Source organism: Xenopus laevis, chromosome 1S (genome assembly GCF_017654675.1).
Source record: "Xenopus laevis strain J_2021 chromosome 1S, Xenopus_laevis_v10.1, whole genome shotgun sequence".
In the NCBI taxonomy this organism is placed as follows: Eukaryota; Metazoa; Chordata; class Amphibia; order Anura; family Pipidae; genus Xenopus; species Xenopus laevis.
The window spans coordinates 86,641,439-86,668,565 of record NC_054372.1 but is presented as its reverse complement, the minus strand read 5'-3'; the positions used below and the strand labels follow the sequence as shown (position 1 = coordinate 86,668,565).

At 38.5% G+C, this 27,127-nt stretch overlaps 1 protein-coding gene across 2 annotated transcripts in view; it reads right to left on the bottom strand.

Annotated features, from left to right (window-relative positions):
• The window catches only part of LOC108706824 (PH and SEC7 domain-containing protein 3), a 238,960-nt gene that overhangs the window by 91,157 nt on the left and 120,676 nt on the right, over positions 1-27,127 (bottom strand). For both annotated transcript variants that reach the window (XM_018243559.2, XM_018243560.2), the window contains exon 9: positions 24,125-24,214. In XM_018243559.2, coding sequence (XP_018099048.1) covers positions 24,125-24,214 — 90 coding nt within the window. The remainder of the gene's footprint in view (positions 1-24,124; positions 24,215-27,127) is intronic.

The window sequence follows — 27,127 nt, the reverse complement described above, 5'->3', positions numbered from 1 at the left end:
TATCACTGTCTACATAGTTAAAATTACTTTAAAGGTGAACTACCCCTTTAAGGCAAGAAAGTTAAATTTCTCATAGTAATAATCTGAACTATTTACTCTGAATACAACTTTTGTAAAGCGCCCCCCCCCCCATTTTTATACTCTCTAAAAACAGCTCTTGTCCTTTTTTTCTCTTTTACCCAGCGGTGCCTGGACGCCTTATTGATAAATGTTCCTGTTAAATATACAGAATTATATTCCAAACAGATGGCACAGAAGATTTAATTTTATGCTGCTCTGTGCTATAAAATGCAAATAAATAAAAACTGTAAATAAAACACACAAATAACTACACCATCATTCTTACTTTAGTTAGGGTGCTATGTTACAAAGAATGCTTTAGCTGAGACAATAAAGCAACATAGCAACAGTAACTTGTAATTAAAGGCAATTATAAAGGTAAGCAGTGTTTTGTATTCTGTGTCCTTATATTTTAAAATGTAATGCAAAATAGAAATCCTTATTCATAAATGTCTTTTTTCATTCATCAAGAACAAAATCACATAACCCATTACTTACTATGCGCACTAGATGACTTAATTGTCACTGATAAAAATTTGTCAGTCAGCAGTACTTTAACTTCAGGTTTCAAATACAATGCTACATTTCTTTATATTATAATTCTATACTTCAGTGCTGGAGAAATGTTACCTTTCATGTACTATACAGTACATCAGCAGTAAGGCTAGGAAGCTCAAAAGGCAAGTCAACAAGCAGCTGATAAGATTCCTGCTGCCTGGTAAATTTATGGAGAAACCCCTCCAAAACTAGGATTCAGCATGACAAGAAGTTGAGAGGAATTCAATGAGATGTAATTCCTTCACAGATAAAATAAAAATGCATGATATGATTTAACAGTCATTGTCACATTTATTTTTAAATCACATACATGATTAAATCAATTAATGAGGAGATGCTTTATGTGACTGCGCAAATAAGTATTTTCCCCCACAACTGCAGAGTAGTTGATCAGATAAGTGGGTGGAAGATGAAAGATTTTTTCAACATTTAACTCTACCCACTCAGTGGGAGTAATATGTCAGCAGTACTAAAGAGAACGTGGCAGCATATTAGAGATTTTCCTGCTCTAGAGCGTCTCTACGTTTTTAAGCATAATTTAAATGAAAAGCCATGAAATGTCTGTTTATGTCTCTTTCCAAGCAACAAAAGCACTCACCGTGAAACTGTTAATCTCCTTTTCAATCTAACTTCTTTATAATAAAGTACTCTACTCTGAATCTAAATTAGTAATTACAGACTTTATAGGTAAAGTAGGTAACAGCAAAAATATTGGTTTGCAATTTTAAATATCTACCAAATGTAATGTGCACAAAGCCAGCCAAAAAAACAAATTAATGATAAACTAGCAACAATTTAAATGCTAATTTCCCCTTTAACTTCATTTCCACATAACATTACACAAATTTAAACTCAGACATATGCAACAAAAAAAATAGCATTATTTCACATGCAAATGTTTGAACTTAATCAATGCAATTTATTCTACAGTTGAAGCTCTTGAGCTCCACATAAGTATTATGAACAAAAACACCCATGCGCCTGTGTTTTCATGCTCTATAAGAAGTGTTCTTGGAAAAGAGGTAAAAAATAATGATAACGAATACTTGTACCAGGCAAAAAGAGAGCGAGAACAAATTGCTTATGAGATGGTACCACACTCCGGAAAAACTACACGCATTGTTCCCAGACCACCCAAATAGCTGTTGGAGACAATGTGGAGAGGTTGGCACACTATTACACACTTTTTGGTCCTGCTCCAAACTACAGACACTAGGGGGCAGATTTATCAAGGGTCAAATTTCAAAGTGAAAAAACTTCGAAATTCGACCATCGAATAGGTGTAGTACGATAGTCGAAGTCGAAGGTTTTTTCCTTAAAATTAAAATCCTTTGAATCTTTTGATTCGTATGAATTTACAAAAAAACTTTGGGGCAAATTCACTAAGCGCCGAAGCGCCGAACGCTAGAGTTACTTCGCTAGCGTTTGTCATTTTCGTTACTGCGCAAATTCACTAACGAACGCTGGCGTAGTTTCGCTAGTGTTACTTCGCACCCTTACGCCTGGCGAAGTTTCGCTACCGACGTAACTACGCAAATTCACTAACGCGCGCAGTGTACTGAACGCTACCTTTTACGCTAGATTTCCTTCGCCACCTCAGACCTGGCGAAGCGCAATAGAGTAGATAGGGATTGTTTCAAAGAAAGTCAAAAATTTTTCTAAGTCCCAAAAAACGCTGGCGTGTCTTCTACATTATGGGTGATAGGCTGAAAAAGATCGAAAAAATTTTTGGGGCTCCCCTCCTTCCCCCCTACATTTCCTGACTCATGGCAACTTACCTAGACAGTGGGCACATGTGTAGGGCAAAATAAAAATGTATTTGATGATTTGAAGGTTTTCTAGCCATTCGTAGTGCTGACACGTATTCCTCCATTGAAATTTGAATTTCGCGCCGTATGCAAATTAGCCTTCGCTAGCGTAACTTCGCTTTACTTAGCGAATCAACGCTAGCGCAACTTCGCAACCTTACGCTACTCCTGAGCGCAACTTCGGATTTTAGTGAATTTGCGAAGCGCTGGCGAAACTACGCCTGGCGAAGTGTGGCGAAGTTACGCCTGGCGCAACTACGAATCTTAGTGAATTTGCCCATTTGACTTCTCAAAACTTAGCCGACGGCTCATTTAGGTTATAGGAGGTTCCCCCATAGGGTAAACAGCAATTCGGCAGGTTTAAGGTGGCAAAGTGTCGAAGTTGAAGTTTTTTAAAGATTCAGTACTTCGATTTTCGAATAGTCGAATTTGTGAAGTATTTTCAATTCAAATAGAATTTTGGCCTATTCGATGGTCGAAGTACCAAAAAATTACTTCAAAATTCGAAATTTTTGAATTCGAAAATTCACTTTGACCCTTAGTAAATGGACCCCTAAGGGATGATATAGCAGACTTGGGAACCTTTAACTTATCTATTAGGAAAGTCACTCCCTCAACTTCCTAAACAGTCCCAGATTTTGGTTAACCAAACGGCTGCCAGATTAGCTATTGCAGCAAAGTGGAAATCCATGGATTCCCCGACCTTATCTGAAGTGATAACTCGGGTTAATAGTAACCGATTCTTTGAAGAAAGAATAGCCTATATACAGAACACAACCCCTAAATATCTACAGATTTGGTCTGTTTGGGTGCTTGAGGTTCTGGCGGAGTGATGTTTAAGTATCATTAGGTTAACCCGGAAATTGCTAATGCAAACTTTTCTATCTGCACTGTTGACCATAGCTTTAGCTATGCAACCAATTCAAGGCTGAATGTTACTGTTTTTTTTCCTTTTCTTTCTCTATCATATTATATAATTTTATTTCCTACTCGTCTCCCTCCTTTCTCTTTATTTCTCTATATTTCTCTCTATCTCTCTCCCGTTGCCCCGTTCTTCCCTCCTACCCCTCCTCTTGCCCTTTATTTCTCCCTTATATTTGATCTGTACAATGGTTGGAGCCTCAAAGATCGTATTTCTGTTCAACATTGTTTGTGTTGATCTGTGTTATTGTGAATGGCCCTTGAGTATGTATGATTTCCCTTTATTTATCTGTCAATAAAAATATAAGTTACAAAAAAAAAAAAAATGATAATGAAAAGAGAGAGGAGTAAAATCTGCTTTGGACAAATAAATGATTTTGCCTAGCACCTTTGTATATATTTCTGAATTAAAAAGATAGAAGGTGGCATTGTAGCTCAGTGGTTAGAACTGTTTCCGGGGAGTTCTGGGACAACTAATATCATAACGAATCTCTGTAAAAGCACAAAGTAGTATGTCAGCTTTTTAAATTATATATGAGTGGTAGTAATGATGCTTTTCCTGTAGCATAACTTGAAAATATTCATTCTAAGTCATTCACAGGCAGTTACCTTTTTTGCTTTTACTGTCACTGCAGAATATATGTTGTTTGCATGGAAAAGATTAATTCCCACAAAAAATGTTGGGCCATATTTAAGTGGGACAATCATGATTTAGATATCTTAGGAGAAGCCAGGAATTTGTGGCTTACACTGTCAAAATCAGAGGATAGCATATGTTTTCAAAAATAGGGAAGACTAATTTTTGAAATAAACCCTATATCACTGGTTTAATGTTGCATTTGAGTGGAAATATACCCCTTAAAAGACTTTAGCACTTTTCATTTACTTGATGCTGAAGATGTTCGATTTAATGATGAACAGCACTTCATTTGGGATTTAAAAGCCTTTACCGATAACGGACACAGCAACGGTGTAGGATGCTTTTTTCAAGCTAAGGTCATAAACGTTGTTGTTTGTCCACGATCTAAGCAATGACGAAGCAATACTGGCTTTTTTATTCTAACTGAGGTGCTGTTCATCTATAAATCGTTCTTGCATGGTTCATGGCCACAGTGAAACGTATCTAATTCCAGAAAGATATCTGTTTTGGTTAAGAATTTGATTCTGAAGATATTCTATACAAACCAAAATATTCCTCTATCCATACTTATACAGATATGGGACCAATTATCCAGAATGCTCAGGAACTGGGGTTATTTCTGTAATTTGGATTGCCATAAACTAAACATTAAATAAACCCAATAGGATTGTTTTCCCTTTAACAATGATTAATTATTTCTTACATAGGATAAAGTACAAGGTACTGTACTGTTGTATTATTACAGAGAGAATGAAAATCATTTTCAAAAATGTTTGAGAATTTTTTTTTATCATATATTGAGTCAGTGGGGGTAGCCTTCCTGTAATTCTGAGCTTTCTGGATAATGGATACAATACCTGTACAATCATTGACAATGCATAAAAATGTCTGTTGATCATGTCTCTCTCAAAAGGATACACTTCAACACTTTGGCTGTTAATTAAGTCTTCACCCTGAGAGAACAAAGCCTGTCACTGGTGATGTTCCAAAATAATTACACTACAACAAGCTATTAAGTTGCCGTTAAAGAAAACACTTTTTTAAACACAGCACTGCTTAAAGTGGACCTGTCACCCAGACATAAAAATCTGTATAATAAAAGTCCTTTTCAAATTAAACATGAAATCCAATTTTTATTTTTTATTAAAGCATTCATAGCTGTTGTAAGCTCATTTAAAAATCTCAGCTGTCAATCAAATATTTGCTGCTCCTCCTCTATGCCTTAGGCATAGAGGCAGGGCAGACAAGTACTTTTACTTTCTATTCTGCACTTCCTAGATGTTACTGCTCTCCCCACAGTCCCCCTCCTTCTTTACCATTTAATTGTGTAGTCAGTGCATGGGGATGGACATCAGTTCCCCCATTCTGGTGCACAAACAAGATTCTGAGATGATGCAAGGTTTGCCTTGATAACAGTGTCCACAAAATGGCTCCTGTCTGCTTGCTATAATTATGAATTCCCAGACTGAAGGAAACAAGATTTAAATAATTCATACAGTGTAATTAAAGTTCATTTTGCTTGACTAATGTGATACAATAGGATTTTGCCACAAAGTAATAGGTCAATCTTTATGCAGAAATAATATTGTCCAAGCATTTAGAAGCCCTAAAAGTATAGAATCAATTTATACTCTAGTCTGTGAGCTACTTATACATACCTACACTTTCTACCACCTTTCTAGTAATATTAGTAAATTTAATTTCCCTTCTACAATAGTCAAGTCTTTGTCTTTTCTGTTTATGTGTTAGAATTGGCCTTTCTGAGCAGAACAGTAATGAGAATCTTCCAGATGGCATTGTGAAACATGAAAGGCATGCTATTCATAATTCTAATAATCACACATTTCACTGCTGTATAGAATGAAATATTCCACTTTCTGTTAGCAAAATTTCAATCTGAAATAAAAAAATTGTATTTGTAATGATATTCTTTTATATTTCCTGAATCTTTTTAATCTTCTTCTTTTAGACTGTAAGGTCTAATGAAGATGGCCCTCATACCTCTTATATCTAGCAGCAGCATGTAATTTACTGTGTAAGCTTGATTTTATACCCATCTATTGTACTAAGTTATGGAATATATGGGCAATTTTTAAACATATAGTTATAACAAAACTTTGGTTTTAGTTATTTAATGGGTCAGCAATTAATGGATATCTCAGGAGTCCAGATTTCTTATGCTAAGGCTTAAACACAAATAAGCCCAGTAATGCCACTTACTTTATAAATCAAGAGTTAAAATATAATGTAGTTTATATACGCTAATATAAAAGCGTTATTACTTTTACACTCTTTTTTTACCAGTGTAGGTTATAAGGCAGTTACAAATCAATTAATTATAAACAAAGGGATGGAAAGGGTGAAGGCAAATTTATCAACAAGAAGTAAATGGTTGATACCCGGGGACACATTTACTAAGCTCGAGTGAAGGATTCGAAGTAAAAAAACTTCTAAAACTTCGAAAAAATTTTTGGGTACTTCAACTATCGAATAGGCTACTACGACCTTCGACTATGACTCGAACTAAAAATCGTTAGACTATTCGAACATTCAATAGTCGAATACTGTCTCTTTAAAAATACTTCGACTACATACTTTTAAACCTACCGAGGTACAATGTTAGCCTATGGGGACCTTCCCCATTACTTTTCTAAGGTTTTTTTGATCGAAGGAAAATCCTTTGATCGATCGATTAAAATCGTTTGAATCGTTAGATTCGAAGGATTTCATCGTTTTCCTTTGATCGTAGGATTTACGGTAAATCCTTTGCATTCTATATTCAAATTCATAGGATTTTACTTTGAGGGTCGAACTTGAGGGTTTATTAACCCTCGATTAGGGATGTAGCGAACGTCGGAAAAAATGTTCGCGAACATGTTCGCGAACTTCCGGACAAAAATGCGAACGGTTCGCGAACGTCGCGAACCCCATAGACTTCAATGGGAAGGCGAATTTTAAAAGCTAGAAAAGACATTTCTGGCCAGAAAAATGATTTTAAAGTTGTTTAAAGGGTGCAACGACCTGGACAATGGCATGCCAGAGGGGGATCAAGGGCAAAAATGTTTCTGAAAAATACATTGTTGACACAGCGCTGCGTTTTGTGCTGTAAAGGGCAGAAATCACACTACGTCACTCAGGTGATGTTTCTGGACACGGAATGTGAAAAAGCTCACACAGCTAGGTGGCACTTGGTTAAAGACTGGGCAAACAATGCCTGCAAGGGCAACGTATACAGTAGTGGATACGGAATATATTATTGCTGCTGTAAAAACATCACTCAGGTGATGTTTACGGACACGGAATTATTATTGTTATTATTTAGACAGAATGTGAAAAAGCTCACACAGCTAGGTGGCACTTGCATACCTCCCAACTGTCCCTCTTTTGACCACTCAACCCCCTGTCCCTCTTTTGTACTGGAAAGTCCCTCTTTTCTCTGCACTGAGCAGCCAGAAAAAAAACAATTTCTAACTTAATTAGCTTTTGGCAGAGAGCTCAGAACAGCTAACAGGTGCAAATAAGATACTTTGTAACAATTTTTATGAATGATACCGTCAAGTGAGCAAATAATAGTTTTTAATTGCTAGTTGCTTGTCACCTCCAGGATGTTCGTCCTGTTGGTGGCAATATTTCTGTAGTGGTGTGTTTAGCAGTCACCGTGCTTGTGCGCACGTGCACGGTCAGGCAGAGGTAATTCAATGTACAGTGAAGTGAACCAAAAAACACTGATTCTGCAGTGTGGGCCCAGTTTTGGTCTACTTTATTGATCACCTGCGGTGACCATAAAAGATGCGATTTTGCCACTGTTGCAGAACCCTGAAAAATTAGGCATGTGTACTTTCCTGAAAAATTATGTTTTTTTTGTCGCAGCCACTGAAGCACAGAGGCCAGAAAAAATATGCCATATAAATGCTGAAAATAGTCTTTTTTTTTTGTCGCAGCCACTGAAGCACAGAGGCCAGAAAAAATATGCCATATAAATGCTAAAAATATAAAAAAAAATTGTCGCAGCCACTGAAGCACAGAGGCCAGAAAAAATATGCCATATAAATGCTAAAAATAGTCATTTTTTTTTTGTCGCAGCCACTGAAGCACAGAGGCCAGAAAAAATATGCCATATAAATGCTGAAAATAGTCTTTTTTTTTTTGTCGCAGCCACTGAAGCACAGAGGCCAGAAAAAATATGCCATATAAATGCTGAAAATAGTCATTTTTTTTGTCGCAGCCACTGAAGCACAGAGGCCAGAAAAAATATGCCATATAAATGCTAAAAATATAAAAATTTTTTGTCGCAGCCACTGAAGCACAGAGGCCAGAAAAAATATGCCATATAAATGCTGAAAATAGTCATTTTTTTTGTCACAGCCACTGAAGCACAGAGGCCAGAAAAAATATGCCATATAAATGCTAAAAATAGTCATTTTTTTTGTCGCAGCCACTGAAACACAGAGGCCAGAAAAAATATGCCATATAAATGCTGAAAATAGTCATTTTTTTTGTCGCAGCCACTGAAGCACAGAGGCCAGAAAAAATATGCCATATAAATGCTGAAAATAGTCATTTTTTTTGTCGCAGCCACTGAAGCACAGAGGCCAGAAAAAATATGCCATATAAATGCTGAAAATAGTCATTTTTTTTGTCGCAGCCACTGAAGCACAGAGGCCAGAAAAAATATGCCATATAAATGCTGAAAATAGTCATTTTTTTTGTCGCAGCCACTGAAGCACAGAGGCCAGAAAAAATATGCCATATAAATGCTAATAATAGTCATTTTTTTTGTCGCAGCCACTGAAGCACAGAGGCCAGAAAAAATATGCCATATAAATGCTGAAAATAGTCTTTTTTTTTTGTCGCAGCCACTGAAGCACAGAGGCCAGAAAAAATATGCCATATAAATGCTGAAAAAAGTCATTTTTTTGGTTGCAGCCACTGAAGCACAGAGGCCAGAAAAACTCAGGATTTACCTGTCCAAAAAGTTTTGATTCAAATGAAACCAAACCAGTAGGGTTTGCACCCTAGTTTGTAACGGTGGCGGAGGGAGGAGGACGCTAAAGGACAGCTGTGTGTGGAGTCATGCGGCGTGCAGAGAAGGACAGCTGCATGGGGAGTCAGAACAAGTCTTCCGGCGTGCAGTAACCCTCCGAGATCCATGCCTCGTTCATTTTAATAAAGGTCAGGTAATCCACACTTTTGTGACCTAGGCGAGTTCTCTTGTCAGTTACAATCCCTCCTGCTGCACTGAAGGTCCTTTCTGAGAGGACACTTGAGGCGGGGCAAGACAAGAGGTTCATGGCAAATTGTGACAGCTCTGGCCACAGATCAAGCCTGCGCACCCAGTAGTCCAGGGGTTCATCGCTCCTCAGAGTGTCGATATCTGCAGTTAATGCCAGGTAGTCCGCTACCTGCCGGTCGAGGCGTTCTTTGAGGGTGGATCCCGAAGGGTTCTGGCGCTGCCTTGGACTGAAAAACATTTGCATGTCTGACGTTACAGAGTGGCCAAAGTGCATTGTCCTTGCAGGTGCGCTCGTGGCAGGATTACTGGCAGGGTCGGACTGGGGGGACCGGGGCCCACCGGGACTGCTGGTCCAGGGCCCCGCCCCCCTACTGCGCGCATGCGCGAGCGCACTTCTCGGCGCGCAAGCGCCGATACGCATGCGCAAGCGGTGATGCGATGCGCATCGCCGAAAACTTTTTAAAATTTTTTTATACTATTAGAGGGGGTCTGGCCCGGCGGGGGCCCACGAGGGTCGGGGCCCACCGGGTTTTTTCCCGGTGTCCCGCTGGGCCAGTCCGACACTGATTACTGGCACCTCTGCCCGTGGAATGTTGATGAGTTCCTGAAGTGACATCACCCTTAAAAGCATTGTACAACATGTTTTGCAGGCTGGTTTGTAAATGCCGCATCCTTTCGGACTTGTGGTACGTTGGTAACATTTCTGCCACTTTATGCTTGTACCGAGGGTCTAGTAGCGTTGCGACCCAGTACAGGTCCTTCTCCTTAAGCCTCTTGATACGGGGGTCCTTCAACAGGCATGACAGCATGAAAGACCCCATTCTCACAAGAGGTATCCATCTCCGCTTCCTCGTTATCAAGGACTACATCATTCACGGTCTCCTCCCCCCAGCCACGTACAAGACCAGGGGTCCCCAAACGGTCACCACAAGCCCCCTGGGAAGCCTGCTCCTGTTGGTCCTCCTCCTCCACAAAGCCACCTTCCTCCTCTGACTCCACTTCTGACACCTCTCCCTGCATTGCAGCAGGTGCCTGGGCTCGTTCTGGTGATTCCGACCAGAAATCGTGCGCTTCCTGCTCCTCGTCACGCTGGTCTACAGCCTCATCTGTCACTCGTCGCACGGCACGCTCCAGGAAGAAAGCAAAGGGTATTAGGTCGCTGATGGTGCCTTCGGTGCGACTGAACTTGTTTGTAACCTCTTCAAAAGGGCGCATGAGCCTGCAGGCAAGGCGCATAAGCACCCAGTAACAGGGGAAAAAAATCCCCAGCTCTGCAGATCCAGTCCTACCACCCAGTTCAAACAGGTATTCATTGATGGCTCTTTGTTGTTGCAGCAGACGTTCAAACATGAGGAGCGTTGAATTCCAGCGAGTCTGGCTGTCGCAAATTAAACGCCTGACTGGCATGTTGTACCGCTGCTGAATGTCAGCAAGGCGTGCCATGGCTGTGTAGGAACGTCTGAAATGGGCCAACACCTTCCTGGACTGCCTGAGAATGTCCTGGAATCCTGGGTACTTCGAGATAAAACGTTGGACTATTAAATTCAGAACATGTGCCATGCAGGGTGCTGCCAACAGATTGCTTCCATTGTCACACACCACTTTTCAGATCTTCAGTTGGTGTGGGGTCAGCCACCGATCGGCCTGTGACTGCAGAGATAACAGGAGTACAGATCCGGTATGGTTTCTGCTTTCCAGGCACGTCATCCCCAAGACAGCATGACAACGGCGTACCTGGCACGTCGAATAGCCTAGGGGGAGCTGGGGGTGCACAGGTGTGGAGGAGGAGGACCCAGCAGCAGAGGAGGAGGAAGCAGAGGAAGAAGATGAGGTAGAGAGCGAAGGAGGAGTAGAGGTGGTGGCAGAACCGCGTGCAATCCGTGGCGGTGACACCAACTCCACTGTTGTTGTTGAGCCACGCATTCCCTGCTTCCCAGCCATAACCAAATTCACCCAGTGGGCAGTGTAGGTGACATACCTGCCCTGACCATGCTTGGAGGACCATGCGTCAGTAGTCATATGGACCTTTGCCCCAACACTAAGTGACAGAGATGCGGTGACTTGGCTCTGCACATGGTGGTACAGGTGTGGTATTCCCTTCTTTGAAAAAAAATTGCGGCTGGGTACCTTCCACTGCGGTGTCCCAATTGCTACAAATTTGCGGAAGGCCTCAGAGTCCACCAGCTGGTATTGTAAAAGCTGGTGGGCTAAGAGTGCAGACAAGCCAGCTGTCAGACGCCGGGCAAGGGGGTGACTCGCAGACATTAGCTTCTTACGCTCAAACATGGCCCTCACAGAAACTTGGCTGGGGGCAGATGACTGGGAACTGGTGGTCAAGGTGGAAGGCGGAGTGGAGGGTGGTTCAGACGGGTCAAGGACAGCAGAGGTAGAGCAGTAAGATGCTGGACCAGAAGGAGGGTGGCTTTTAGTTTGTCTGCTGCCTTTGAGGTGTTGCTCCCATAGTGCTTTGTGCTTGCCGTTCATGTGCCTTCGCATAGAAGTTGTACCTATGTGGGTGTTGGGCTTCCCAAGACTCAGTTTCTGACTGCACTCATTGCAAATTACAACGCTTTTGTCAGAGGCACACACATTAAAAAAATCCCACACTGCTGACCTATTTGAAGCTGGTAATCTGGCGGTAACAGTAGAAGTTGGCGGCAATGGCAGGTGCGTTGGCCGGCTGACCACAGGTGGCGATACATGTTGTTGCCCTACTGTTCCCTGCGAGCTGTCCTCCCTGCTTCTTCTAAGTCTTATTCTCCTCCTGCCTCTCTGACTCTCCGTCTCTCCATCTGAACTATCCTCCTCTTGCTCTCTTCTACTGGGCACCCACAAAACATCAATCTCCTCATCATCATTCTCCTCAGATGCATCAATTTCTTCTAACAGCTCACAGAAGGAAGCAGCAGCGGGGACCTCCTCATCACTCATTATGTCCATCTCTGTTGTGTTGTCTGCCAAAATTATATCTGGTGTAATGTCCTCATCTCCTTCATCTTCTTCTGCCAATAATGGTTGCGCATCACTCAGTTCAAAAAACTCATGTGTAAATAACTCCTCTGACTCCAGTGAAGAAGGGGCGCCGGTGGTGGAGGAAGTGTTACGTGGGGTGCCCATAGCAGAGGAGGATGAGGATGTTGTGGCAAAGTTAGAAACGGTAGAGGATGGGGTGTGCTGTGTAAGCCAGTCAACTACCTCTTCAGCATTTTGGGAGTTCAGGGTAATTGCCTTTGTAAAACTGGGCAATTTCCTAGGGCCACAGGATAGCATAGCAGCACGGCCCCTAGTGCCTCTGCGTGGCGGCCTGCCTTTGCCTGGCATTTTTTTTAAAACAACAACAACAACAACTCAGGTGGTGTTTCTGGAGACGGTATTATTATTGATATTTAGACAGAATGTGAACAAGCTCACACAGCTAGGTGGCAGTTGTTTGAAGAACACACTGGGCAAACAATGCCTGCAAGGTCAACGTATACACTACAGCAGTGGATATGGAATATATTATTGCTGCTTGAAAAACGTCACTCAGGTGGTGTTTCTGGAGACGGTATTATTATTGATATTTAGACAGAATGTGAACAAGCTCACACAGCTAGCTGGCAGTTGTTTGAAGAACACACTAGGCAAATAATGCCTGCAAGTGCACTACTATTGGTGCACTACTATGAAGAACAGCAAACAGCACTGGACACGTTAAAGAACAGTGAGATAAGTAAAATAAAAAAATATATATATATATTAAAAAAAAAAAATTACTCTGGTTGGTGCTGAACTACTAGAAGCAGCACACCAGTCCCACTCCCCAACACAGCTAGACTAATAGCACTGGGCTCTTATAGTAGCAAAGTAAAAAAACAAAAAAGAAAATAAAAGCAGTCCTTACAAGGACTATTGGGTTACAGGCAGCAGTCAGCAGATGAGAGATCAGCAGCAGTGCCCACAGCAGCTACATACAGAGCACTGCAGTAGAAGGTAGATTACTAGCCAGCAAAGCTACCTAACCTAAAATGTCCCTCAAATCCCTGCAGAGTTCTGTCCCTACAATACAGAGCAGTATCAAGTAGATTACTAGCCAGCAAAGTTACTATCAACTGTCCCTCAAATCACTAACAGCTCTCTCCCTACACTAGCTCTTCCAAGCACACACAGGCAGAATGAAAAAACGCTGCAGGGCTTCAGTTTATATATGGAAGGGGAGTGGTCCAGGGGGTGTGGGGGTGGTCCAGGAGGGAAAGCTTCCTGATTGGCTGCCATGTATCTGCTGGTCTGGGGTGAGAGGGCAAAAATAAGCGCCAGCTAAGGCGAACCCAAATTGGCGAACGTCGCGCGACGTTCGCGAACATTCGGCGGACGCGAACACCCGATGTTCGCGCGAACTAGTTCGCGGGCGAACAGTCCGTGACATCCCTACCCTCGATATTCGACCCTTAGTAAATGTGCCCCATAGTGTAGGATGTAGTGGGAGAAAAGAATGAATGAAAGTGAAAAGTAAAATGAGCAATGAAAAAGGATCAGAAGACTGACAAAAATGATCGAAGGAAATACATTTAAAAAGGGAGAGAAAAAAAACATCTGTCTACTCTGCAAAATGGTGTGCACATGCAACTATTGATGTTAAGTAGTCCTGGAACTACTGCCCCCTGGCACCCAGATACTGCTGACACCTAGCAAATCAGGGCTAATGCCATTTTTGATGCAGTGTGCATATATAAGCCAAGAGTGATGCAATACCAAGCATCATGTGCAATTGTTGCTGATGCAGTTCTGCATGCTGCCATTATGATGCTGGGGTTCTGGGGGGGAAAGCCTGCATCGTGTAGATCAAAAAAATTGTGAATTGCCTCTGTATATGTACCTTTGGATGTGTTCTGTAAATTTCACTAGGAATTAATCATATGCTTAAACAGGTCAGCAAGCAGACAGCAGCTAATTTTTCAAGGAAGTTGTATGGCAGAGCATGGTCATGACTGACCAAACATAGGCATGCAATAGCTGACTTTTGAATATACAAAACTTGAAAGGAGACAGAGATCAAGGTTGGCCAGTAGACATATGATTAATTGTGGCAGTAAAAGAACAAAATGGCTTGAAGTTGAGGATAAAGGGTAGATGCTTCTAAGCTTCTCTCTACCTTAAAATGAATGCATACATCAGTGAAAATATTTTATTAGTGGAACAGCTCTGAGATTTTTAATCATCCTCTGTGATAGCCATGTTGTGCAGCCTAAGTCCCCCCGTTAATTTGGAAAATAAAGGAAAATTCTGCTTAGGATCTGATGTTATTTTATATCTTGAAACCCATGATAGAGGGATTTAACAGGTCTTTTGTAGCTAAATTAGGCCTTTTTACATTTTTTTTTAATAACCTTCTTTGAGTCAAAAGACAATGTCAGATGATAAGTAATACCTTCTTTAAGAAGCAGTAGCTGTATTGTCAGATTTTTTTTACTGTGTGTCAGCAATTGTTTAAATCTTAAATAATTATTACTCAGCAATGCAGGAAGCTACAATTAGCTTTGTTGCAACAGAGACAACAGTAATTAGTGCTTGTTACATATGAATCAGTGATACCTGGGGATTTTAATCTACAGAAAGAACCCATCAAATTCCTTGTTTTACACAGACTGCACTGACTAGAAATCATACTAAACTGAATCTAGGCATCTTTAAAAATAAAACTACACTAGGAATGTACATGCTATCCTAGGATCAGCCCATGTAATTTAGCATTAAGGAACACATTATGGGGTAAATTTATCAAAGAGTGAAGTTACGCCACTAGAGTGAAATTCCGCAGCTCTCAATTCATTTCTATGGGATTTTGAAAGGCGTATTTATCAATGGGTGAAAGTGAAAGTTCACCCTTTGATAAATACGCCTATAAAAATCCCATAGAAATGAATGGTCGAGTGGCGGAATTTCACTCTAGTGGCGGAACTAACTTAACTTCACTCTTTGATAAATATACCCCTATATGGCTTAACTCATAATTAAAAAATGTAATAGGAAAGATGAGGAAAGAGTTTAAAATTACTGTTAAAGTCAGAGGGAAGAGAAACTGCTTTTAAAGAATATAAATTCTATAACAAGTAGCAAAACAATAATTTGTAAGGATACTAGAACACATTGCTCCACAGGCAAACTCCAAAACCCCAACAATGTTTTACATATATTTATAGTAAAAATATGCAGGTCAATAGTGTGGATCCATTAAATAATGGAAATAATTTGGTTATAAATGCAGCACAGAGTCCATCACAAAATGGTGGTTCAAGGCAAGAGATGTAAAAGGGCAATATTTACTTAAAGGGGACCTTCATTTTGAACATTGTTCATGTGGATACTATATTGCTAATAATTGAAGGAAGTGCTATATTTGGCATACCTTTCCTTTTCATTTTCTGTTAAAAATACTGAATAGTGCTCAGGCCCCTCCCCTTTCCCTTCTTCCACTCTTATCCTGTTCAATAATTCTCTAAGGTGCCGCCAGCACTTACCCATTAAAAACTGCAGCCAGTAAGAATGGGTGGGCAGGCTGTTCTCAGTGATGTAAGGTGGGAGCCCTGCTTGCTAGATCGCTGCGTGGACTAGTCCACTTGCTCACATCTACTGCAAGAATTTACCCTGGGATTGTGGCAGACAAAACAGTCAGACGAACAAGCACATCTTCTTGTACAAATCCTCTACCTGTTCGGGTGCTTCACTGTATTGTGTCTCCCTGCTAATAGAAAGCATTTGACTCCAGGGGGCAGATTTACCCGAGGGTGAAGTGGCTAATGCTACCGTTACCGCCCTCAGGGACATCTACCAATTTACTAACAGGCGCAGGCATCATTTTGTTAGCGAAAGAGATAAACGATATCGGTCATTCGCAATCTATCGCTGGGCGACAATTCGCTCTGGCGAATAGACGTTACTCCCTAAATTCAATGAAATGCGGATTTTACTGAACTCTTTCGCCAGACTTGCCTTCGCCAGCTTTTATTTGGGTAACCGGGTTCCCCCATACATTTTCTAACATATGGAACATTACCTATACGTTGGGCAGATGTGTAGGGCAATAACAACTCTATTTTCTTTATTAAGGTTCCCTGGACTTGTGTAATGTAATGTATTTGCTGCAACATATATGACCATTCAACTTTAAATTTCCCGGCGTATGCAAATTAACCTCTATCGAATTTGCGCTAGGCAGAAATAAATGCTAGTGCATCTTCGCTTTCAATAGCTTGCATTGCCAAAGTAATGCTAGTGAAACGTCGCCAGCCCATGACGAAACTCTGCATTCCAGTGAATTATCGTTGTCTGAGCGAATTTTCGCCTGGCGAAGTGTAGCGATGGGTGCGAAGTTGTCACTGGCAAATTTTCGCCCTCGAGTTATTCTGCCCCCAGGTCGGATCACACACTTTTCTAAATGCAGAGATGTCATGAGGATCTAAATAAGAAAAGTGTGCAATCCAACCTGGAGTCAAATCTTTCTATTACCGCAGAATAAGCAGGCAGACAGGGAGACAAGACACAGAGAAGCACCCAATTGGAACAGCATTAAAATAATTATATTATGGGCAGGTTTACTTAAGTAATAGCATGACATATGGCCCCTGTGACCACCAAGGATCGCTAATTACATCTGATATAACATTGTTGCAATTGCCACATTAACTTTATATAAAGATACATTTTTATGATACCACCCTTGACTGATGAAAAGTTTTTTTTAGAGTGTACATACCTAACATATTGTATAGTGTATATTAGGTTACTCGATGTATGGGGTGACCTTAGGTCTTTTGCACCTTACCATACACAGGTATAATATCTTTCTCCAAATTGTCTGCTCTTCATTGATCTATATAAATATACAGTTCAGCACAGCAGTGTGTAATTACAGTACGTGTAAGCACTGTATTTTATGCACAATAACTACTGTACTGTTTTAAAGTTGTGTAAAGTTTTATAAATGTTTGCTCTTGGAACACTGTACTGTACTACAGGTACAATATGTACTGCACTGTATTTTTTCAAAACAACTTTGGTCTTTTTAATTCATGCTTTGCTATACTGTTGCACTGCATGCTGTAGTTTTTAGTTAGTTTCTGTTAGTTTTTAATTTTGGGCATAATCCTACAGTATATCATACAGTATTACTTTACTGTCTAAGGAACACTAATTCTCATTGCCAATATGTGAGTTGCAAATGTGTAGTGCAGAAGTCCTTTGCAATACTGTACTACTGTATAGTAATGGGCGAATCTCTCCCATTTCGATTCGCCGAATAATTCACGAATTTCCTGCAAAATTTGTGAAACAGCAAAAAAATTTCGAAAAATCAGAATCGGAAAGTGAAATCTGAAAGTTCACGAAAAAAACGTGAAATTTTAACATTTTCACTACAACATTAGTGAAATTCGCACGTTTTCACAAAAAATTTGAGTGATTAAAACCTTTTCACAAAAGAATCGAGCATTTTCGAACATGTAGATGAAAAAATAGTGAAAATCTAAAATTGACGCTGGAGAATTTATCACCCATCATTACTACTGTACTATATGTTAAAACTTTTAGCAAACACAATTGCATTAAATAGAAAAGCTACAATACTGTATGAGTTTAAAGTTGTTTCAGTGCTTAACTGTAAAAATCTGTTAAATAACTTTTTAACATTTTAAAATGCAAATAAAAATTTATATATATATATATATATATATATATATATATATATATATATATATATATATATATATATATATATATATATATACAGTAAAACATGCAGGGATTGACAGCACTCCAAGGAAATACATCAAGTCAATAATTCAAATGAAAGTGGAGATTTATTGGTGATCCAACGTTTCGGCTCCGCACAGAAGCCTTTGTCTTTCCCTGACGAAGGCTTCTGTGCGGAGCCGAAATGTTGGATCACCAATAAATCTCCACTTTCATTTGAATTATTGACTTGATGTATTTCCTTGGAGTGCTATCAATCCCTGCATTTTGTCTACATACTTCTCAGACTAGCACCCAGGTTTCTGCATACTAATGGTTGTGCATTCCATTCTGTTTGATTATATATATATATATATATATATATATATATATATACTGTATATATATACTGTATATATATATATATATATATATATATATATATATATACTGTATATATACTGTATATATATATATATATACGCACACACACAAACAAAAGGGTATATTTTATTCTTGAAGAATAACCTGTGATGTTTATTAACTGAAAATCATGCCCCATTAGAATGAACAATTACGTTTTTTTTGTTTTTTTTTTAAAGCGATTTAAATATTAATGTAAGGGCATAAAATCTCAAGGCAACTGGTTCACATTAAGGACACAAGTGAAATGCATCTGACAGATGAAAATGAGCCAGGGTTGCTTTATTTCTCATTACGGTAGTTGCTTTCTAGTGGACCTGGCCATGTGTAACACAAAGCCTATTAAACCTGCTTACAGCTAATAAATTACTTTACAACTGCTTCTGCAGGGAAATATAATTAAAATTTACCCAGTACAGCCTTTGTTGTTCGTAAAAATACAAATTCCCTTAACCAGAGGTATATTCTAATAAATAAGTGACACATATATACACCTTTTTATTCTAATATGATCTCTATTGAACATTAAATGAAGTGTTGGTTGCTTAAAGGAAAACTATACCCCTCAAACAATGTAGGTCTCTATAAAAATATATTGCATAAAACAGCTCATATGTATAACCCTGTTTCATGTAAATAAACCATTTTCCTAACAATATACTTTTTTAGTAGCATGTGCCATTGGGTAATAATAAATAGAAAACTGCCATTTTAAAACATAAGGGCTGCCCACTGGGATCTTATGATTCACGATGCACACAAATATATCAAACAAACTTGTTAGGTCACATGAGCCAATTAACAGACAGAGTTATGTCTTTTGTTTCCACACTTCTTCCTGTTATAGTTAGAGTCATAGGGGGTTATTTATCAGAGTACAATTTTATCTCAACATTTTCTGCTACAAACTCCAATCAGATCTGCTCAGGGTTTTTTATTTTTATTTATTATTACATTTTCCCGAAAATTTGCTTTGTGGGGAAAAAAAAAAATCAGATTTTCGCGTTTTTTTTCAGATTTTTCACCCAAAAACTCCAATTTCTTATGCTTTTTTGCCCAAAAACCTCAGGGTATTGCATGAAACCCAGCGCACATCAAAAAATCATTCAGACTTCTCCCATTGACTTATATGCAACCTCAACAGGTCTGAGATGCCGGATTTTCTAATTTGGACTTTTCCCATTCTCTGGGTTTAATTAATTCAGGATTTTTTAAAAGTCTGATTTTATAAGAAAAAATAACCAATTTTTCGGGTTTTTTGCATTCGGAGTTTAGTAAATATACCCCTGTGTTTTTCTGGTCAGGTGATCGCTGAGGCAGCATACAGACCATCACGAAATGGTGGCTCAATTCAAGGTATGTAAAAGGGCAATATTTACTTAAATATAAATTCCAGTTTGATAAGATTCTGCTAATATAAACATAAAATCTGTTGCTCAAGTATTCATTTTGGGGGTATCGTTTTCCTTTAACTATAGCAAACTGCACCACTCATAGCCCTCATATAAAGACATGCCCAAAACAAAACATTATAAACAATGCATACACATGACACTATCATATACACACAGATCTTGCTATAGCATTTTATAACTAGATAGACCTAAGCTCATGAATGTACATTCAATACCAACAGACATATAATACGTTGAAAAAGTTTTTTGTTTATTTTTTGTTTATGAACCCACAAAATGGAAAAACAATGAATGCAATAAAAGGAAAACTTAATCACACTGTTTCATTCAAAAAAAAATTATATACAATGTCCATGAACTAACAGTAAAGAAGTATTTGGGAAATTCAAGGACATCATTTCCTAGTTTCTGAAAGGCCAATATATGTGGCTTCTACTTCCACTTCCACCTGACTAATAAAGAAGTGGAAATCAGAAAATGCAAATGCATCTTCTAAAGTCTACAAAGGAATACAAACTTATGCTGCTGTGGCTTATTTTTGACAATAGCTTCCTTGTTAGTATCCAACTTGCTTTAAATAATTAATTGATAGGTTCAGTTATTTCATTGTGCATAAGCCTATTATTCATTCTTAACATGAAGGCTTGCAAAAGTTCAAGTTTCATAACCTGATCAAAAACAATGCTGAAACAAATAAGAGTTAGTAGCATTTACAAGATTCTTTGGCAGATTTTCCACGTGTATCTGATGAACAGTAAGCATTTTTTACTTGCAACTTAGAAAGGTTATTAAAATTTTCTGGCTACATAAATACTATAGTAGAAGCAGCGTTTCACTACATCATTAAATATAATATGCAGTACTGGTGTTACACAAAGCCAACAATTGTTCTCAATAGAATCTCTATGCACACTGCCAAATATGCTTTCAATATAAAGGCTCAGGGTCATTTTCGTTCAACTTCTGGCAATGCAAGTGTTTACTCCTGCTATCGGGTGGCCTGGGCACAAAGGCTAAAGCTCCACTCTCACATTTAATGCTGGTTAGATTATCAGCAATAAATTATCAGCATTAGATTATCAAGTACTGCCCATGTCTGATTGCTGTGCTGAACAATATATAAATAGAAAAATAAAATACCCAATAAACACTGTGAGAAGCCTACAACATAACTTTGTCACCACCATGCTTTACAGATGTATCAGGTTTCCTAATTATTCTCATCTTAGAATTTAGGAATTTCAGTATTTGAGCTAATTATAAATGTAGGCTTGTACTTAATTTTTCCACATGGAAAGTTGATGCTTCTTGTTAACATGGGAAAGTAACCTGTTACCGGGATCTAAATGGTAAGTATATCAGTCTATGATAAAGCCTTTAATAAAGCCTGCAAGCGTTGGGTGAAACTTTTAGCGTTGGTTAGGCAGAGTCCGCACAAAGACACAGATCTTAGGGCAGTCACAAATTCCCGGATCGCAAGGGGTCTCTCTGCGGGTGAAGGGGTTGGTGGCTTCTATAGATCCAAGATCTTGAATCAGCTAACATTACCAGTCGGTGCCCGAGGCACATCGTAGCTGACAGACATTCAACCAGTACAGTTGCCTGAGGCACAGTTTAATCAACAGAAAGTTAACTAGTTAACTGAGGCAGTCAGTGAATATTGGTGCCTGAGGCACATTTCAGTTGACAGTTTGTGAATACCAGTGCCTGTGGCACTGCATAAACAGATATACTTACCATTTAGATACCGTTTTTTTTTCCGCCCCACGTTAATAAGAAAGCATTAACAGCACTGTTGAATGGGAAGGTACTCTATGGGGGTGCCTACAATGGGGCTGTATGAGTGACTACACCGGACTGGTAACTCATTACCGTATTAAGTTATTATTTGTTATATAGCATACTTGGTTAATTTACATTTTGATTGTACATTAACTATATATGCACTAGACCAACCCACTGCCTTCTGTTGGTCCATTCTCCTGCCTTTACCTTCGTTTTAATATGATTGATATGTACTGGACATGTGGTTTTTAATGTTAACAATTTATTAAAAGTTATGTTTTAATAATTAAACCTCCTTTGAGTAAATGGATGTAATGGATGGGAGGGTACAGACATATGGGTCAGTTCTCTTTCTCTCTTCTTGATTATGTGGTTATACTAGAATTAAACCTAAGCAGGGTTCCTTGAGCCAGACTTGGGTGTCTTATTCACTGAGCCATGACTTGTCATATATTTAGCCAGAAACAGAACTCATAGCTTTTATGGTTAAATGGTTTGTACAATGATATTCTAAGAAATGAAATATAAGCATAAACTACTAATAAGCTAGCTGATACAGTTTTACTCCACTCTGCTGAGGTGCTCTAGTGATATGTTTAGAAAAATATGTAATTGTATTGTATTGTTTATTGTATTTCTTTAGTTTAAACCTTTATTAGCACAGAGCTGCGAAAATTATGTAATTATATTGTATTGTGTATTGTATTTCTTTAGTGTACACCTTTATAAGCACAGAGCTGCTACCTAATGGATACTAACAACCATTCACAGAATGTCTCACTAATTCTGCAGGCAAAGTTGGATCTGTACACAAGCATAGGATCTATTACACAGATTATTTTGATCATCCTTCCTTAAGTCTGCTAAAAAACATTGAAAAAGAGGACATTAAGAATCTACACTAAAGCAAGCAGATTTATAGGGTTAAATGCTATTCTGATTTACTTATATGTGTAATAAACACATATGGGTAAATCAACAAAGTATTTTTATTAAATGCATTTTTTATCAGCACATGATAGATGCTTTTTTAAAAGTTTGCTACTTTAAAGGGTTGTTCAGCTTCCAAACACTTTCTCCAGTTCAGTTGTTTTCATATTGTTCATCATTAACAAAGACTTTTTCTCAGTTGTTTTCCATCTTTTATTTTTTACTGTTTTCCCAAAATTTAAGTTTAAAGTTCCTGTCTCTAGTTTCAGTGTGGCAACTCAGTGCTGCAGGAGCATCTGTACTGTTACAATTGGCTACATTTAGTTGATACAATTAGTTGATACATTTCTCAGCAGTGTCTGTGGAATATTAGCAACTATTGTATCAATTCTAACAGTTGCCTTTAATAAAACTCAGGGATTCTGCTCAGCAAGGACAAAATAAGAACTCTATCAACTAAATTTTTCAATTTAGAACATTTAAAGAGCCTGTGACCCCCCCCCCCCAAGCTTATTTTTAAAGGTGAAAAATTGTCAATATTAGAAAAATGGTCAAAATTACAAAATAGAAAGTCATTGGGAAAAGTCTTATTTCTGGTGAACAATGTGAAACCAACTGATCTAAAAAAATAGTTTGAAGGTGAACAACCCCTTTAACCAACGTTATGATTTTGTTTATGTCTGATTGTACAACTTTAGGAATCCTCACTGGCTTTAAATACCATCAAGAAATATTAGTTAACATCCAATTACCAATATTTTACCATTTCCCACTCATTATGCCATTTGTGATTTAGAGATGTCAAGTTGGCTCGCCTGTAGTTGCTATTATGTACAACTCCCAGAACCTACCATACAGCAGACCTGCACAGTGTCTGGTGGCAAAGAGCCCAAGACAGTTGCTGTACGTATGCTGCTGTATTCACATTCCCTGCCCCTTGATATCCCAAGAGGCTTAGGGGGCTGTGGATGCTTGAGTGGGAATGCATGCCTGGAAATTTTTTGCTGGGGCCTGGTATGATAACATTACGCCACTACTTTGATTGACAGACAAACAGATTCAAGGTTTATAGGATTGACTTTCAAAACAGACAGTCCAAAGAATGGTAGAAATCTGGTGATATACGGCCACTTTTATATCTCACTCTTTTCCTATCCCTTCTATTTTTTCATGGAGATATCTGCAGTCCTTGTGGAATAAATTTCTTAAATATGAAGCTTAACATTACAACAAACACAGGTAATTTTGTGGTTTGCACAAACATGCATACAAAGCCAAATGTTTTGTTTCAGCATTAGGTAAAAGATCAAAAATCCACTTTTTCACATTATACATACTGTATCATTAAAATCCTGTGAAATAAAGATATAGATAAGCAGAAAGCCCTACATTGGCTGGTTACCTTCTAATACACTTTACATTCCCTGGAGCTTTCACTTGAACAAATTCACTTATTTGACAGTGTAAAATGGAGTCAAATGAATACAGTGGTGCATGCTTTTATATTGGTTCCTAAACAGCTAAACAGGACTTAGAGTTCAGATAAACAACAGTCTACTGGTCATTACCTTTAATTATATTTAACACAAGATGACCAACAGTATATGAGGATCTGAAGCTATGTATAGTTAAATACTGGACTAACCTTGAGCAGTACTTGAGGGAAATCTCTTCCTTCATTTACTCCTTGGAGGTTTGCAATGAATTCTTGACAGCTCATTTTCTTTCCAATGTTCTAAAAGATGGAAGGTCACACATTATGATATACACTTCACAAGACTAACATGAAATGAAATACAATCGACATATTCATTTTAAATGTTTTATGACATTTTCCTAGGTTTTCTTTAGTGGTTTAATGATTGATAATAAAGCTTTCTGCATTACTACACAGGAAAGGGATCTATAATCTGGAACTCCATTATCCAAAAAGGTCTGAAAGATATTTCACTTTCCCATAGAGTCAAATAGGAAATTTAACTATCTTAATTATAATTAATTATAATTAAACTATCATAAATCCATACTGATAGCACACTACTTGCTAAAATGTTTTTCTTCAAAAATACCATTGTTTCTGCCATTTTTGAGTGATAGGAGTCCTTTACAGTAGTTCACATTAAAAGGAACCTAAAATGTAGACAACTGTAATATATGGCAATTTTCAATTATTTGTCTTCTAAATTGAAATTTCAAAAATTAAAATGAAACCACTTTTCTTCTATTCCAAATGGATGCCCTGGTGTTTACTAGCAGTGAAGTAGCTATGCTGGAGTGGAACATTATGCGGGTGGAATGGGAGGGTTTTTTTTAGAACTCAAAAAAGTGGCCTGGTTAAAGGAGAAGGAAAGTTACTAAGGCAGGTTATTGCCAATATATTAGCCATAATAGCCATATTGCCAATATATTAGCCATAATAGTGCAAGCTTGAACGCTATATTAATTCTGCAGAATGTTTTACCATACCTGAGTAACAGCTCTAGAAGCTCTTAATTTTTGTTTAGGATAGCAGCTGCCATATTTGCTTATTGTGACATCACTTCCTGCCAGAGTCTCTCCCTGCTCACTCATAGCTCTGGGCTCAGATTACAGCAGATAGGGGAGGAGACAGGGTAGAGGAGCAAACTGAGCATGCTCAAGCCCTAGCCCTGGAGGTTTAAGCTGAAAACAATAAGTCTGATACAGAAGCCCATGAGTACGCAATAGAAGGAAAGAAATGTGGTGTTTCTTTTGACAGAGGACGCAGAGCAGCATTACTTTGAGGGGTTACTGGTGTATTTATATAAACCTTTCTAATAAAGCTTACTTAGTTTTAGCCTTTCCTTCTCCTTTAATACTATATTACATTCTCTAAGCACCTTAGGGAAGAAAAATTGCAAGTTTAATAGTTTGCGATAGTGTGCAGTGTAATAAAACTTCATACTGAAAAAGTTATGTTTGCTCCAAAAGTTTACACCACCTTCAAGCAGTTCTTAAAAGTGCACAATTAAAATGTGAAATGCAAATTTTTGCTTATTTTTGTATTGAATTTTACTTACCCTAAAGGTGGCCATAGACTTAAAGATCCGCTCGTTTGGCGACATCGCCAAACGAGCGGATCTTTCCCCGATATGCCACAAAACTGCGTGGCTATATCGGGGGTAATTCGAGCGTTCGGCCATATGGCCAAACGATTGAATTACGATGCGCCAAGCGACTCCGACGGGTCGGGTAAAAATCCAACCTTCCCGATCGATATCGTGGCCAGATATCGATCGGGATGACCCGTCAGAAGCCCCCATACACGGGCAGATAAGCTGTCAAATCGGTCCAAACGACCGATATCGGCAGCTTTATCTGCCCGTGTATGGCCACCTTAAGTACCCTGTCCTGTGTCAGTCACAGACAACTTTTTTAAACTGAGCTACGAGCAAATTTACAGAATAGTCCTACAACTGACTACTCAGTTGTATACTTTATATAACATGTTCAGAGGTAGATAACGTTAAAATAAGACTCAAATACTGTATATCAAGTTCAACCTTTGTTTCCTAAGTGAGCCTCATGAGGAGGGTGTCTTTCTGACTCTACTTTTCATTTTTTATTTTCTAAAAAGGCATCCAAACCTTTCTTGAAGCTACTTATTTATTCTGCTAGTAGAACTGCTTCACAGTTCCACAACTTCACGACTCTTACTGAACCTTTTTTCTTCTAATCTGAATGGAAATCCATGTATCCCCTGGAAGGAGCTACTATTGAATAAACGAGATACTGACACCAGAAAATAAAACTTTTTCTAATCCATCATAGCATTGTCTTTGAATGCTATTTAGAATTTTGCCAAAAAAGTATTTGCCTGATGCTTTTACATTACCTTTCTTACCTTTCTTGAGCAGCAGTAGTCTATTAGCATTAGAAACTTAACAATGGACAGTCAAGTTGGCAAATCAGTCAGGTTTAGGACCTTCAAGTAACAATTACTTACAAAAGCAGACCTATCACCGAAAACTGGTAACTTGGGTGGGGGAGCATATTTATCAAAATCCAAATTTTTAATAAAAAAAAGTCTGACCAAACTTGAATCCACGATTGGACCTTATTCATTGTTACAAAACCACAAATCAGGAACAAACATTGAAAAAAACGTGCGAAGATCCAAATTTTTCCCAAGTTTTTTACTGAAATGCTTGAACTTTTCAATTTTTAATATTTTAATTTTAATAAATAACTCCCTTAATGCCCATTCCTTTAACTTCCTCTTCCCAATACAGAATGTAGGCTCCTTGCCACAGATTGCCTTATGCGTAAGAGTGAATTCCCTAATACTACAATTTGCCTTACTTTCAATCACTGATCCTCCTTCCAGTACTAGAGTTTCTGTAACAAAGTGCTCTGAGAGGCAGCTTGTGAAATACATACCAGCTCAGAGCTATCCTGCTTTCAGTTATTCAAGAAATAACTTATGCAGTCTTACCTGCATTAACTCTGCTTTTTTATCCACAACAACTGAATACACAACCATTTTTTAATACAGACATAAAAAAGGTAACAAACTTTATTTAAATTATCAGTAAAACATGGGCATAGGTTACACTGCACACAAAGCTTAAAATATTTTTACATTTGTATTTCACAACACGGGTTACTAAAAATAACTGTATTATGAAAA